At 45.6% G+C, this 17,577-nt stretch overlaps 1 protein-coding gene across 1 annotated transcript; it reads right to left on the bottom strand.

The window, feature by feature from the left end:
• Positions 1-6,539: 6,539 nt before the first annotated feature.
• Positions 6,540-17,411, bottom strand: LOC138769950 (phospholipase A2 inhibitor gamma subunit B-like). Its single transcript, XM_069948722.1, has 4 exons — positions 17,345-17,411; positions 15,039-15,182; positions 14,475-14,600; positions 6,540-7,170 (listed from the first exon to the last, which is right to left on the bottom strand). The coding sequence occupies exons 1-4, from the start codon at positions 17,367-17,369 to the stop codon at positions 6,968-6,970; spliced, it is 498 nt and encodes a 165-aa protein (XP_069804823.1). The 5' UTR covers positions 17,370-17,411; the 3' UTR covers positions 6,540-6,967.
• Between the last annotated feature and the right edge of the window lie 166 nt (positions 17,412-17,577).

Consider the following 17,577-nt stretch of genomic DNA (forward strand, 5'->3'; position numbering starts at 1 on the left):
TGAGAACAGGAGCATTCATGAGCACTAGGGTTGATTATGTGACCAGAGATGCATTTTCCCACATATACAGCTGAACGATTACCAAAATATCCATGCTATTTAATCTCCTTATAATTGCCCTTAATGAGTCCCAGGTGAGGTTATTGAGTCCGACCTGAAATAAACAATGCATCTTCCAATGCCAGTCCGTCGTACTGGTGCCCATAATTGCAGGGTGGCATTAACAACTGATGCAATAGCAGAAGGTGAGAAGCTGTTTTGTATTACTTTGAATTTAGAAACCTCTGTGGGACCTTAAAGAGACTGTCAGCAGGTGTAGACTGTCCTATCTAAGGGTTACATGAACTAGTGACAGAGAAGCTGAACAGAATGGTGTATCACATTATTCCGTGCAGTTGATTTGGAGATATCCTCCTGAATAACATGAACAATAAGTAGTCCTCTCCATTATGTGAAAGAGCTCAGTAGTCCTGGATATTTATGAGCACCAGCAAACTCTACCCACCATCTGCTGATTGGCAGTTATATAGCCATGCTGTGTATAGACAGTCAGCTGTCAATCATCCGCTTGAGGGTGGGGGGAGAACGGCTGAGAACGACTGAACAGAATGGTGTAAGTAATACACCGATCTATACCACATTTTTGTTACTAGTTTATGCTCATTTAAGGCAGCATAAATCTAGTGAAGCAACCTGTAATGTAACATTCTTTTAGCAATTTTGGGGAATAGTCATTTGTGAGTTTAACCTGGTACCTGGTACGTCATGTTGGCGCGAGGGGAGTTTAGAGAGGGGTCCCGCTTGGACCCCGCTCTGAACAGCACCGCTCCCGACTGCTATCTACAGCCGGAGAGCATTTCTATTAGCCGGCTCGGGTCCCGTTGCCGCGCCAGCTAATTAAGCATTTTAATGCAGCTGTCAAACCTGACAGCTGCATTGAAATCCTTTGTACCTGTAGTCCCTGGTGTCTAGTGGGTCAGATCTCCCCCCCTGCGATGCGATCGTGGGGGGGAGAGGGGATCCGTTTTTTTTTTTTGGCCGGGACGGGCCTCAGCAATACATTGCTCTGGCCTGCGGCAGGCCAAAGCAATGTATTACCAATCTAATGGATCATTGCTGTGTATATACACAGCATTGATGTCTATGAGAGATCAGTGCAGTGTATATAGAAGTTCCCCCAGTGGCCCAGTAGATACCAATGGTATACAGGCTCTGCTCACCATGTAAGTGATAACAGTGCAGCTACATCCAGTGACTCACAGGGGGCGTCTTCTCTTCACTCACTTTTCCTTTTCTCTACATTTGGCACGGCTATCATGAAGACTAGACTTCATCCACCCATAACTCCCCATCTGTATTGCTACACATAGTGCCCTCACATAGTAGAAAGGCCCCGATCTGTGCTGTCATATAGTAGTTAGGTCCCTTTGTCTACATGTAGTAGTTAGGCCAATGCTTGCACCCTAGGAAGTTATTGGTTGTGACACATGCGCATTGGTACTTCACATTTAGCATTCTGTGTACGGGTGTACGCCATGTTGAATGGACTTGCTGTCTCTTGGTATGTTTGTATTTTTGTACTTAACATACACCTGTCACATAATTATGTTGCATGTTGTTTTTTTACACTGTTTTGAGGTTCATCACTATGATCAGTGGATGTATTTAACATGAATTGGATTTATATGATGGCCATAATATGATGATCTGCACATAATGATTGCTTTACTGTATTTGCACTATTTGTATATCTAATTAATACACATGGTTCGATGATTGCTGTGTTACACAATGACCTGTATTTAAAGGAGAAGTACGGTAAAACTTTTTATTGAAGTATTGTATTGCCCCTCAAAAGTTATACAAAAACCAATATACATTTATTACGGGAAATGCTTATGAAGTGCTTTTTTTCCCTGCACTTACTACTGCATCAAGGCTTCACAAGGCACTGGAGGGCCACTGAGCATCCCCCTGCCATCATCCTCTCCAGCAGCCACAACCCGCGCAGCTCTGGGAGTTGGGGCGTGACATCACCATTTTATCCAGGAAGTAACATCACCATGTTATCCAGGAAGTGACATCACCATGTTATCCAGGAAGTGACATCACCATGTTATCCAGGACGTGACATCATTATGTTATCCAGGAAGTGAAGCCTTGATGCAGTAGTAAGTTCAGGGAAAAAGGCACTTTATAAGCATTTTCCGTAATAAGTGTATTGGTGATTTGTATAACTTTTGGGGGGCAATACAATACTTTAATAACGATTTTCGCCGGAGTTCTCCTTTAGGAGAGAACTTTGACAGTTTGAAACCACGCTCAAGAAAGAATAAGGTATAGCCTAATGTTGTTGCGCGTTGCGTGTTTTTTTCTTCATGATCAAAACTGCTGTCTCCATTGCTATTTTTGATGAGATTGTCTGGACGGGGTCCACTCCAGTTAGACGTGCACTCCTCTAACTTCAATATACTACTGCTGTTTATACTTACCGTTGGAGCAAATCTACCTACTGTTAAAGAGTCACTGTCGTATTTTTTTGTTGTTGCAGAAATCAATAGTCCAGGCGATTTTAAGAAACTTTGTAATTGGGTTTATTAGCCAAATCTGCCATTATCTGCATGTAAAAAGCCTTTTCCCAGCCCCCCCCCCCCCCCTCCTTCCTCTTTTCCATCCACTGCAAAAAATCTGAAAATTGTGACTTGTTGCATGAGTCGTACCCTGTCTGCTCTAGGGAGAGGGGAGGGGGGAGGAGGAAGGAGGGAGTTAGCCGGCAGCAGAAAGCAGATAACAGAGGATTACAGGCACGGAGCTGGGTGACAGCTGTAATCCGAGCTCAGACAGGTCAGTGGTGACTGTCCCAGGAGATAATGGGTGAGGGATTTGTAGATTAACTCTCTGTTGTCCTGTTTTGGTCTTTTCTTTAGCTCTCTCCATAGGAGAACAATGAAGACAGATGGGAGAGCTTCAAACTGCTTTTTCATGATAAAAATGCATTTTTTGGCTAATAAACCTAATTACAAAGTTTCTTAAAATCGCCTGGACTATTGATTTTTGCAAAAAAAAAATTCACGACAGTGACACTTTAAGCGATAAAGCTGTATTCACCTTGTGTTACGAGGGACTATGTTTGTATTGGTTTCTGTCCAAGTACTGCTCAGTAAAGCTCAAGTTGTTTCAAGAAACTTTGTGTCAGATGCCATTTGCCTGTACATTGTAAAATGGGAACAACAACTTTGAAGGCAGTGTGTGGGAACATGAGGGTTGCTAGCTTCATCACTCTGCCATGTAAAACTCAAGATTCTGCACCCAGCTAGCCCAGCACTACAATATCAGTTGCAGCCAACATCAATGACAGATCCCTGTTCTTGCAACCGAGAGAGCAGAAAGGTTCAGCTTAGATTTAGGCCTAGTGGTTAGAATGAAAACTGCAAGATTTCACAATAATGTTTTATTATAGACAGTAAAATTCTTTAAAAAAATATGTGTATCATAAAAACTTGATTTAAACTATTTTCTAATGGCACATTCCCTTTAACTGTTTACAGTTTTAATGCATATATATATATATACAGTGAGTCCAAGAAGTATTTGATCCCTTGCTAATTTTCTTTGTTTGCCCACTAATAAAGACACTATCCTTCAGCACTTTTAATGGTAGATATATTCTAACATGGAGAGACAGAATATCAAGAAAAAAATCCAGAATATAATTTTAAAGAATATATTTTAATTAATTTGTATTTCAATGAGGAAAATAAGTATCTGATCCCTCTTGCCAAACACACTCAATACTTAGTGGCAAAGCCTTTGTTTGCAAGCACAGCGGTGAGACGTTTGTTGTAGTTAACCACAAGTTTAGTGCACACACCAGGGGGAATTTTGGCCCACTCTTCTTTGCAGATTCTCTCTAAATCATGAAGGTTGGTGGGCTGTCGCTTGGCAACTCTGACCTTCAGCTCCCTCCATAGATTTTCCATCGGATTGAGGTCTGGCGACTGGCTGGGCCACTCCATGACCTTAATGTGATTTTTCTTGAGCCAATCCTTTGTTGCCTTTGCTGTATGTTTAGGGTCGTTATCATGTTGGAAGACCCAACCACGGCCCATTTTCAGAACCCTGGCAGAGGGGATGAGGTTGTCCCTCAGGATTGTGCGGTACATGGCTCCATCCATCTTCCCAGTGATGCGGTGAAGTAGCCCTGTACCCTTGGCAGAGAAACGCCCCCAAAACATTATGCTTCCACCTCCATGCTTGACGGTGGGCACAGTGTTCTTGGGGTCATAGGCAGCATATTTCTTCCTCCACACATGGCTGGTGGAGTTGAGGCCAAAAAGTTCAATTTTGGTCTCATCTGACCACAAAACCTTCTCCCAATAACTTGGTTCATCTTTCAAATGATCATTGGCATACTTGAGGCGCGCCTCCACATGTGCTCTCTTCAGCTGGGGTACCTTTCGGGCACTGCAGGATGTGAATCCATTGTTGCGCAAAGTGTTGCCAATTGTTTCCTTGCAAACTGTGGTCCCAGCTGCCTTCAGGTCATTTGCTAACTCCTGCCGAGTGGTTGCAGGACGATTTCTGACTGTTCTCAGCATCATTGCCACCCCACCAGGCGAAATCTTCTTTGGAGCACCGGGCCGAGGTCTGTTGATTGTCATGTTATACTCTTTAAACTTTCTGATAATTGCACCAATAGTTGTTACTTTCACATCCAACACCTTACTAATTATTTTGTAGCCCATTCCAGCTTTGTGAAGGTCAACAATTCTGACTCTGAGGTCCTGTGACAGCTCTTTGGTTTTACCCATGTTGGAGACTTGAAATCTGTGTGATCTGTCTGATTCTGTGGACAGTTGTTTTTCACACAAGTGATTAGTGAGAACAGGTGGCTTCAGGTCAGGTAACAAGTTGATTGGGAGTGTCTAACTGGTCTGTAAAAGCCAGAACTGCTAATGAATACTAAGGGATCAAATACTTATTTCACTCCATGAAATACAAATCAATTAATATATATTCCTTAGATTTATTTTCTGGATTTTCTTTTTAATATTCTGTCTCTCCATGTAAGAATACATCTACCATTAAAAGTATAGAGTGATCATGTCTTTATTAGTGGGCAAACAAAGAAAATCAGCAAGGGATCAAATACTTCTTGGACTCACTGTATATATATATATATGACCACCTACAGACAAAAACTTGTTTAGTATACAGTATTAGGCTGGGTTCACACTATGTATGACACCAGCCGTTCTGTGGCCCGGCCGTATCACAGAACAACCGGTGTCAGTGAAGTTTATAAACTTCAATTCTACTTAATTGGGATGCGGGCACCGCCGTAGCCGCACTCTCCATTGTGTGACCTGTCAGACCATAGGCATATATAGGCCCAGTGTTGCACATTTGGGGGTCGTGCATAGTCACATGCTCCTCCATGTTGGCCATCTTATGGACAGAATTACCACAGAAAAGGGCATCACAGCCTGGGGGAGGGTTTTAGCTCTATGAGATAGACAGGGTGCTGCTGTCAGTATATACAGTGAGTACACTTACTAATACTGTACACTAAAGCCAACCGCTTTAAACTGGTTTGAGAAATAAAAAATCAGCTATTTTCTTAAAACAGAATCAACAGATAAGCAAGGCACTGTTTAAAAGATGCCGACACTCCCAGAAAAAGAGATTTTACTCTGATTACCCTGAATACACACCTTTTTAGAGTTCCCTATCCCAGGGATATGTGGTCTTATTAATTTGTCTAATGATTAGTTAACGGTCAGATGGGCGTGAACTTTTTTGCAATAATGAGATTGACTATCAGGCCATTGGTGTGATAATACATTTAGGGAACCTTGAATGTTTTACATTAAAGGGACAGCTATGCCTTATACCCCCCCTTCCCCCGACTATATAATCACACCCATCACCTGATATTCTCTCCCATTATTACAGGTAAGGTCATACCTCTCTGACTATTAACCTAATTGTCAGACAAATTATAAATGCACAAATCTTGGGAGGACGTATCAAGAAACTGTAAAATAGGATATATATAGGGCACCTTAAAGTGACACTGTGCAGTTTTTATACCTTATTTTATATCATACATTATAGTGCTTGTTCAAGTAAAAAGTGCTCTTTTATCATCTGCAGATTGTGCTGAGTGGGTGAGGCTTAACGGCAACAGCACCACTTAGCCCCGCCCACAGCACCACCGTTGGTCCCGCCCTGACTTCATCTGCACATAGGCCCCACCCCCTCGACGCCCATTGGTATGGGCTGACCTGGGGGGTGGGGCCTAGACCTTTAGGCCAGCCTGTTCCAATGTTCGTGAGGGAGCGGGGCCTATGTGCCCATGACGTCATGGAGGAGCAAGGCCAAGAGTGGCGCTGTGGGTGGGGCTAAGTTCCGCTGTTTGCATGAAGCCCGCCCAGTTAGCACAATCTGCAGTTGATAAAAGATCACTTTTTACTTGAACAAGCACCATGAGGTATAATATAAAATAAGGTATGAAAACTGCTAAATTTACCTTTTACACCTGAGTAGAGAAGTCAGAATACAAAAAAGGGGTGACAGTGTCACTTTAAGCTATTTAGTGATGGCCACATCTAATTTTGGGGGTTGGCTACAGGTCCCCTTTAAATGGATTATCCAGGAGTACAAAAACAGTTGCTTTCTTCCAGAAACAGCGCCACCCTTATGCCCCGTCTGTGTGTGGTACTGCAACTATCCTTGAAGTTCTCTGTTTGACATATTTTCTATTACTACCCAACAATACAGACTATTTGATAACTGACTTCAGTTATTGTTTATTTAAAGGAATTTTCCTACACATATAAGCTAACAATCTCCCTTATCTGACTATACATTGGTAATAAATGTTCATTCATCTTCTGTTGTGAAGATTTGTCCTGTCACTCATATGGGGGTGGGCTTGATAATTGTTATTGGGCTACATTTTATTTTACATATAAACATTTATAATTCTGTCAGATGCATATACAGAAAATAGTCCTAACAGTAATAAGAGGCCCTGAGAATACAGACCAGGACTGATAGTAGTGCTTGTAGCCGAGGATGTTGCACTTCTACATGAGCCCATGGTCATATTTGCAAGAAATTTACAGTAATTGTCATTAGCGCAGCCGGTCATAGAACTTATCACTCCTGTGAGGAAAGAAAAATATAATGCTTTGTTAAATGACATTATTATTATAAGCATTGTCATTAGTAATAATACTGACAAAGAATGAATAACGAGATGGGGAAAAAAAAACAAAAAAAAAAACAATGGCAACAAAGACAAGGGTCAATGAATGAAAAAGAAAAAAGGAAGAAATAAAGATGATTATGGCAAGGTGAAAAGGAACAGAAAAGGGGAGGGGAGGAGAAGACAGCAAGGAAAAAAAAAAGAAGAGAAAGGGGAAAAGTTGAGAAAGAAAAGAGCGGTCACATGAGGCGTGACAGGGCCTGGCAGGGCCGCCGATAGGGCAGTACAACTGGTACTGCCGTATGGGGCCCGGACCCTAAGAGACATGGGGGGGCGGCCCGCACGGCCCCCCTTGCCACCTGTTTTTGAGCATCCCGAGAAGCTGCGGTCGCGCAGCTTCTCGGGATGCACTGATCGCTTTGATGTTCCGCCCGCACATTGAGCGGGCGGAACATTAAAGCGATCAGAATACAGGAGCAGGACCTGTCAGCGTCCTCCTCCTGTATTCTCTCCCATAGGCTGCCGGCACTTCATACCAGCAGCCTATGGGAGGCCGGGCCGTGACCTCTCCGGCAGGCGTGATGATGTGACGTCATCACGCCTGCCGGAAGTCCCGTCCCTGCGGCTCGCAAGATGGAGCCCGAAGAGGAGGAAGAGCTGCTGCCTGCACAGCGCGGATTAGGTGAGTAGGATGTTTTTTTTTTTAGGGGCACCTCTGGGGGCATTATTAGTGTATGGGGGCACCTCTGGGGGAATTATTAGTATATGGGGGCACCTCTGGGGGCATTATTAGTGTATGGGGGCACCTCTGGGGGCATTATTAGTGTATGGGGGCATTATTAGTGTATTGGGCACCTCTAGGGGCATTATTAGTATATGGGGGCACCTCTGGGGGCATTATTAGTATATGGGGGCACCTCTGGGGGCATTATTAGTGTATGGGGGCACCTCTGGGGGCATTATTAGTGTATGGGGGCCACCTCTGGGGGCATTATTATCTCATGGGGGCACCGCTGGGGGCATTATTAGTGTATGGGGGCACCTCTGGGGGCATTATTAGTGTATGGGGGCACCTCTGGGGGCATTATTAGTATATGGGGGCACCTCTGGGGGCATTATTAGTGTATGGGGGCACCTCTGGGGGCATTATTAGTGTATGGGGGCACCTCTGGGGGCATTATTAGTATATGGGGGCACCTCTGGGGGCATTATTAGTATATGGGGGCACCTCTGGGGGCATTATTAGTATATGGGGGCACCTCTGGGGGCATTATTAGTATATGGGGGCACCTCTGGGGGCATTATTAGTGTATGGGGGCCACCTCTGGGGGCATTATTAGTTCATGGGGGGCACCTCTGGGAGCATTATTAGTGTATGGGGGCACCTCTGGGGGCATTATTATTATATGGGGGCACCTCTGGGGGCATTATTAGTATATGGGGGCACCTCTGGGGACATTATTAGTATGTGGGGGCACCTCTGGGGGCATTATTAGTGTATGGGGGCACCTCTGGGGGCATTATTAGTATATGGGGGCACCTCTGGGGGCATTATTAGCTAATGGGGGCACCTCTGGGGGCATTATTAACTCATGGGGGCATCTCTGGGGGCATTATTAGTGTATCGGGGTACCTCTAGGGGCATTATTAGTTCATGGGGGCCACCTCTGTGGGCATTATTAGTTCATGGGGGCACCTCTGGGAGCATTATAAGCTCATGGGGGTACCTCTGGGGGCATTATTAGTTCATGGGGGCCACCTCTAGGGGCATTATTAGCTCATGGGGGCACAGCAGGGAATCCTACATACAGGGGGCACAGCAGGGGATCCTACATACAGGGGGCACAGCAGGGGATCCTACATACAGGGGGCATCCCACACAGCGCAGTTACTATGGGAGCCTACAGGAGGGAGAAAGGGAAGGAAGTTGCTAGAAATGTGCAGAGCCTAAATTGTTTGTCTCGCAGGTTCTGAAAAGATGAAACATATCTGGAAGGAATCATCATGGAGGTCTGGGCCGGATGGAGAGGAAAAGGGAAAGTGACGCATCAGATCAAAGAAGACGTCACCTGTGAGTCCCTGTATGACACTTTTCTTATTTTGTAGAACATCATTTAGTAGGGGCGCCCCGAGGTGACAGCTACTACATTATCTGTACTCAGAGATATCACTGTGTTATCTGTGGTGTTACATAGGACTGCAGGTGACTACTACATTATCTGTACTCAGAGATATCACTGTGTTATCTGTGCTGTTACATAGGACTGCAGGTGACTACTACATTGTCTGTACTCAGAGGGATATCACTGTGTTATCTGTGCTGTTACATAGGACTGCAGGCGAAATCTACTACATTATCTGTACTCAGAGATACCACAGTGTTATGTGGTGTTACATAGGACTGCAGGTGATATCAGGTGATTTCTCCAGGTTGCAGAAGTTCAAACTTCATCGTGCCCTGGTGTGCTGGTGTCTGTATGTGTGTATACATGTGTGCTGGTGTCTGTATACATGTGTGATGGTGTCTGTATGTGTGTATACATGTGTGCTGGTGTCTGTATACATGTGTGCTGGTGTCTGTATACATGTGTGATGGTGTCTGTATGTGTGTATACATGTGTGCTGGTCAGGGCCGTTTCTACCGGCGGGCGGGCCGGGCGACCGCACGGGGCGCCGACAGTTAGGGGGCGCTGGTGGCACCTTCCCAGACCTCACCTAGCTGCCGGCCCTCCCGCCGGCCACATTATCTGCCTCCCCCGCAGCTCCTGCCTCCGCGCCCGCCGGCCACATTATCTGCCTCCCCGGCCCGACCGCAGCTCCTGCCTCCCCCGCCCGACCGCAGCTCCTGCCTCCCCCGCCCGACCGCAGCTCCTGCCTCTCCGCACGCCGGCCACATGATCTGCGCAGATTGCCAGACTGCAGCTCCTCCCCGGCCCATCACCTGACCACCGCAGCAGGCCGCCGCCCCCGAACACATCTTCTCTATCCTCAAGCAGGCGAATGACGTCATATCACGGCGCCTGCTGGAGGATAGAGAAGATGTGTTCGGGGGCGGTGGCCTGCTGTCAGGTGATGAGCCGGGGATCAGCTGCAGTCCGACAATCTGCGCAGATCATGCGGCCGGCGCGCGGAGAGGCAGGAGCTGCGGTCGGGCGGGGGAGGCAGGAGCTGCGGTCGGGCCGGGGAGGCAGATAATGTGGCCAGCGGGCGTGGAGGCAGGAGCTGCGGTTGTGCGGGGGAGGCAGCTGTTGCGGCCGCTGGGCGCGGAGGCAGATAATGGGCGGGAGGGCTGGCGGCCGGTGGGGGCGTGTGCAGCTAGGTGAGGTCTGGGAAGGTGCCACCAGCGCGGGCGGGGAAGCAGGAGCAGCTCCTCGCAGGCCAGAAGAGAAGATCTGATGAGAGAGAGGGACCTGCTGTATGCAAGAAGGTGAGTATAATGTTTTTTTTTTTTTGTGTTGTGATCGGCAATGAAGGGTATCACTAAGGAGCAGAACATGGGGAGGGGGGAGATTATTACTTCATGGCAGAACATGGGAGGGGGATTATTATTATTATATGCCAGAACATGGGAGGGGGATTATTATTATATGGCAGAACATGGGAGGGGGATTATTATTATATGGCAGAACATGGGAGGGGGATTATTTATTATATGGCAGAACATGGGAGGGGGGGATTATTACTATGGGGCAGAACATGGGAGGGGGAATTAATACTATGGGGCAGAACATGGGGGGGTATTACTATAGGACAGAACATTGTAGGGGGATTATTACTATGGGGCAGAACATGGAAGGTGGGATTATTACTATGGGGCAGAACATGGGGGGGATTTTTACTATTGGGCAAAGCACAGGGGGGTTATTACTATGGGTAGAGCACAGGCGGGATTATTACTATGGGGACAGAGCACAGGGGGGATTATTACTATGAGAACAGCACAGGGGGGGATTATTACTATGGGGCAGACCACAGGGAAGATTATTTCTATAGAGACAGCACAGGGGGTATTATTAGTATAGGGACAGCACGGGAGGGGGCTATTACTATGGGGCAGAGCCCAGATGTCATAAAAAGGGGAAGTTGTTGTAAAAGTGCGGAGCCTAAGATGTTTGTCTGGCAGGTTCAGAAGAGATGAATTGTTGCTGCAAGAAATCATCATGGAGGCCTGGGCCAGATGGAGAGGAAAAGGAAAATGACGCCTCAGATCAAAGAAGACGTCACCTGTGAGTCACTGACTTGTGTTTTTGTTTCAGTTCAATGGTTAAATAACACTGCTCAATGCCATAATACACACACTGCTTCTTCATAGCAACAACGCCCTCCCCCCCTCCCCGACATCACTTGAGAGGGGATGGGGGGGGGGGCGCTTTTAGCAAGATTCGCCCTGTAGTCAAAACTACCTAGAAACGGCCCTGGTGCTGGTGTCTGTATACATGTGTACTGGTGTCTGTATACATGTGTGCTGGTGTCTGTTTGTGTGTATACATGTGTGCTGGTGTCTGTATACATGTGTGCTGGTGTCTGTGTGTGAGATCAATTCTAGAGAACTGGCTCATATACCCCATTTTCCCACTGGCTTAAAATGTAACCTCTGTTATACAGTTATAAAATTGTAGAACCTAAATGTGAACAAGGTGCAATTCAAATAGACACTTACTTGTATAGCTGTCTCTTGTGCTCTGTATGCAGTGCATTATATTCACCCTTGCAACGTACAATTTATAGCGTGTCTACAAGCCCAGCGGGGCTCATTATGATGGAGACTAAAACTTATACAAGAGTGGGGTAGGGGTTCCCCTGTATTCAGAATGCTGTTGAGTGCTAGGCAATGCCCCGTCTGGGATTATTGAATTTCGAGGGTCTATGCAGAGCAGGATAAAGACACCTCTGCTGCACAAACAGTATCTCCTAGAAAGCATTCTCACCGCCATGTATTCGCTATCACTGTCTTGGGTGAGCTAAACTAGTCTGCCTGGGAGGGGGGGTGTGATTTGTATATGCTCACTAACATGGAACAGCCTCATTATTTTAGCCTTATCAACATATTCTATGTTAGTGAGCATACCGGGGGGGGGGGGGGTGGATATTGGTGAACATATACAAATCAAACAGCCCCCCAGACCCTCGAAATTCAATAACCCCAAACGGGGCATTGCCTAGCACTCAACAGCATTCTGAATACAGGGGAACCCCTACCCCATGCAGGAATACTTGTATAAGTTTTAGTCTCCATCATAATGAGCCCCGCTGGGCTTGTAGACACGCTATAAATTGTACGTTGCAAGGGTGAATATAATGCACTGCATACAGAGCACAAGAGGCAGCTATACAAGTAAGTTTCTGTATGGTGACATTTAAATTGCACCTTGTTCACATTTAGTTTCTACAATTTTATAACTGTATAACAGAGGTTACATTTTAAGCCACTGGGAAAAATGGGGTATATGAGCCAGTTCTCTAGAATTGATCGGAACCAAATTATACCTCCCAGCAAGGCGTGGGTCGAACACACAATTTTTTTTTTTATTAATGTGGGGGGCCCAGACACTTTGGTTGTATGGGGCCCTGAAATTCCTGATGGCGGCCCTGGGGCCTGGCCGGGAAGAAGGGGGCTTCTAGACTGTAGATTTCTTTGAAATGTGAAAAAATATTTCCAGGTACACTTTGGCTTTGAAAATAAGGGGTTTGGCTTATTGTGTGTGTGGTTAGGTGGGAGTAATCGGTTGTTTGTGTGGTTTTGTCTAAGACTTTTACTATATTGTCCTCATTGTAAGGACCTTACAGTTTGCACAGTGCAAGGGCAGGAGATGTGGACCATGTTAATGGATCTGAATAAGGCAGACCACAGAATCAGGTCCACAATATATTATAGACACCAATATTAGGCCTTCTGCATAACACAGACCTCAGGATCAGGCCTCATACATAATATAGACCCCAGAATTAGGCCCCCAGCATAACAGAGACAAGAGTATAAGGCCCCCCGGCATAAGACAGGCCTCAGAATCAGGCCTCCTGTATAATACAAACGGCTGCCGGGAGAGCTTCGGGAGAATGACAGAGGCTTCTGGTACTTCCGGAGCCTCTGTCAGCTCTTCAGGGATCCCCAACGCAAGCAGAGTATGTCACACTGCCTGCGCCGGTAACGGGCCAGGAGACGTGCTGCTACCGGGAACGGGTCATATGTGAATTAACTGTATTTTTTTTTTATAGTGGTCGCCCCATTTTTGAGCTCCCCCACCATATCTGGCGACCATACCCAGCGTATAAGATGACTTAAATTTTTTGAGGTTAAAAAGTCATCTTATACGCCGAAAAATACGGTATTTTTGTTTGTATAATGGAACACTTTTATTGCAAAGGGGCTGTAATATATAAAATGTTTATTTATTTACTTTTATTTCTTTGACGTTTTTGTTGCACTTTTTAAGTCCTCCTATGGGCCTTTTATGAGTAATCATTACATTGTGTATACTAGTCAATGCTACACCATTGCATTGCATTGGTCGGTGACAACCGGCGCTCTGATACTAGAGTTCGCCTGAGGCAGACTCAAGTAACAGATTGACGATCAGACAGCTTAGAGGTAAGGTAAGGGACCTCCAGCTGTCAGGGAGGGGACATCTCTGCTTAATGTCTGTCCATAGAACAAGTGAGAAAGAGGAGAAAAGGGTGAACATGGAGAGTGGGAAAAAGGAAAAGAGGGTGGTAAGAAGAAGAAGCGTGAAGTGTAAGGAAACAAGTGAAAAAGGAAAATGTAAGGCAAGGTCCTCGCACATACATTTAGAGCAGGTTCAGACTACGGTATTTGCGCTGATAAAATCCGGCAGATTCTGTTGCACATACGCGCTCACATGCTGGCTTCATAGACACTATTCTATGGGCCGGACGATTCCGCTATCCGCCGAAAGACGTGTCAATTCTTTCGGCGGAATGCAGAAACCGCCTGTGCATAGAATGATGTCTATGGCACGGATGGAGAGGCGCGCGGCTGTGAGCGTGTAGAGCAACGGAATGTGCCAGATTTTATCCGTAGTCTGAACCCACCCTAACGGAGGAAACAGGTTGCTAGAAATAAGATCGCAGCATAGAAGACATTTTATTAATAACAATTTACAAATATTGTCCACTTTAGAATTTTGCTTTCAAACACCTCAAAGCAGTCACATGAGGATGTAAGAAGTCACTCACACAGCAGATAACGTACTGAACATTTTATTGCATGGATTTGCATGATTTGTAGGATTTTTAATAGTACCTGCGGGTGAGGCTCCTGTTATATTGAAGCATTTGGTCTGATCTCCGTTACATGGAAGCATATGTTCAGAGTAATTGGTGGAAGTGAAAACAAAAGGACATTGGAATCCATTTGCAGCTTTGTCCGCTAAAGAGAACATATAAAGGGTTAATATGCGTAATCAAGAGGTCATTGTAGCCTAATAACACAATGGGGGAGATTTATCAAACATGGTGTAAAGTGAAACTGGCTCAGTTGCCCCTAGCAACCAATCAGATTCCACCTTTCATTCCTCACAGACTCTTTGGAAAATGAAAGGTGGAATCTGATTGGTTGCTAGGGGCAACTGAGCCAGTTTCACTTTACACCATGTTTGATAAATCTCCCCCAATGACTTTGTGTGATGAGGACACCCCAGAAATCCTGAGAATAAAAAGGTCTGGAGCGCTGATTCAGCACCAAGCGTCCAATGTCATTCAGAGCATTTGTTACCAAATTCTAACTACCAACATTACTGAAGGGGAAGTAACCTAAAAGGATAGGAGATATAGGAACGAATATATAGAATTAATCCAATATACATACGGACAGTCACTGGTAAGGTGCAGTTATCTGTGTTGCAGCAGCTGGTTGATGCATCTGATCTGTCAGCTCCGGTCATAAAAGCGTAAGAAGTGGTACAGAATTGCGATGATCCACATCCTTTGGCAATTCCTGCTGTATTGCTAACTATAATAAATAGATAAAATGAAATTAATAGTTAATAATATAATAATAATAATAATAATAATAATAATAATAATAATAAAAAGTAACTAAAACTGTCAAAAAACTACCCCCCCCATATTCCCCCATACTGTATACTTCTCTCCCCTCTCTGTAGTTGTTCCCCCATACTGTATCTATCCCCCCTCTGCAGGTAGCCCCTTCCTACTGTATGCCTTCCTCCCCCCTCTGTAGTTGTTCCCGCATACTGTATATATTTCCCCTTTGCAGGTAGCCCCCCCCCTATACTGTATACCTCCCCCCAGTGGCGTAGCTACCATAAAGGCAGGGTAGGCAGTTGCTATGGGGCCCCTGCAGGAGGGGGGCCCAGGGGAAAAGGTAAGAGCGTGTGTCCTTCTGCTTAACCTTTTATGTACTGCAGTGTGTAAGTGACCCAACGTTTAGTTACATGCTGCAACACAAAAAAAGGGTTAACAAGCAGAGCTCTCTGCTTCACTGACATATAACCTCTGACCTCTGTTCCCCAGCTGTGCAATCAAGTAGGAAAGGAATATGTGCGTGCAGAGGTCGGGGGTTATCAATAAACACAAGCAGTGCTTTATGTTGTGCGTAGGGGAGGGGGGCCCCTTAACAATTTTTGCTATGGGGCCCTGTGAATCCTAGGGGTAGTGCGGCGCTAAAAAATTATTCACAGAATAACACACATTACAAAGTTATACAACTTTACAAGGCTGCGTTAACACTACGTATATTTCAGTCAGTATATGTATATTTCAGTCAGTATATTTCAGTCAGTATTGCAACCAAAACCAGGAGTGGATTAAAAACACAGAAAGGATCTGTTCACACAATGTTGAAATTGAGTGGATGGCCGCCATATAACAGTAAATAACGGCCATTATTTCAATATAACAGCCGTTGTTTTAAAATAACAGCAAATATTTGCCATTAAATGGCGGCCATCCACTCAATTTCAACATTGTGTGAACAGATCCTTTCTGTGTTTTTAATCCACTCCTGGTTTTGGTTGCAATATGAGGACCACAATACTGACTGAAATATATGTAGTGTGAACGCATCCTCGTAATGTATGTTATGTCTGTGAATCGCCCCCTTCCCGTCAGGGCTGTATTAACAGTTGCTGCTGCCCTAGGCACTAAACCTGAAGATGCCCCATCTACACGCACCTATTGGCGACACCAGACCTGACCAAAACCACCAAACCCCCCCCCCACCCCCCTGGAAAAGACACCAGATTTACTGGCAAGTCTGAACGGGAGGAGGGAAACTAAAAAAATAAAAACAAAAAAAATTGTTTTTTTCTGTCCCCCTGCTCCCTGGTGCTGCCCCCCTGCAAGGTGCTGCCCTAGGCACCGGACCACGGGTGCCTAGTGGTAAATACGGCCCTGCTTCCCGTGTCTCACCACCCCCGCACGTGTACCCGGAAGTGTGTGGTGCATTATACATTACCTGATCCGTGTCGAGGGCCGTCCGCCATTTTGTGCTAACTGTCATCGAAGGACGAATCCCTGCCGCCGCCCCCCCCCCCTCTGCCGCGTCACAACTGTGCTCAGCCGCGATTGGCTGAGCACAGTTATGCTCAGCCAATCGCGGCTGAGCAGCTGATGACGCGGCAGAGGGGGGGCGGCGGCAGCGATTCGGCTGTCCGTCCGAAGATGACGTTTGGCACAAGATGGCGGACATGCGCGACACGGACATGCACCAACACTTCCGGGTACACGTGCGGGCGTGGTGGGACACGGGAAGGGGGCGATTCACAGACATAACATACATTACAAAGTTGTATAACTTTGTAATGTGTGTTATTCTGTGAATAATTTCTTAGCGCCGCACTACCCCTTTCATGTAGTGAGCCGGGTATGCAAATCCCTGCTTTAACTAAGAGACATTTCCTCATATATGACATTCCACTATGGCACAGTCCCTTATGTATAATGTTCCACTATGGGGCATTTCCTTATGTATGACATTCCATTATGTCACATTCTCTCATGTATAATGTTCCACTATGGGGCGTTTCCTTGTGTATACGTTTTCACTATGGGACATCCCCTCTATTCACCATGACTCTATCATGCTATACTGATGTAGGACACAGGGTAACATGATATTAGGTTGGGGTCTTTCATTCCTGGTAAACCTACTGGAATTTTTAGTGACTTGTAACATGCAGACATCCTGATTTGCTGCACATATTTCCCATGATTCTTTGCAGGAAAGGCTGGTAGCATTATTACATTTGATGCAGCTGAGACAATGACCTGTGGGAGACAGAACATTATTGAGATTAGTCAGTGTGTTTTTAAAAGCAACTAAAAGTAATGTCACTTCCTTGGAATAATCATATACTGTATTGTTCTATGTTCACACACAGTAT

This window comes from Dendropsophus ebraccatus, chromosome 12 (genome assembly GCF_027789765.1).
Source record: "Dendropsophus ebraccatus isolate aDenEbr1 chromosome 12, aDenEbr1.pat, whole genome shotgun sequence".
NCBI lineage: Eukaryota > Metazoa > Chordata > Amphibia > Anura > Hylidae > Dendropsophus > Dendropsophus ebraccatus.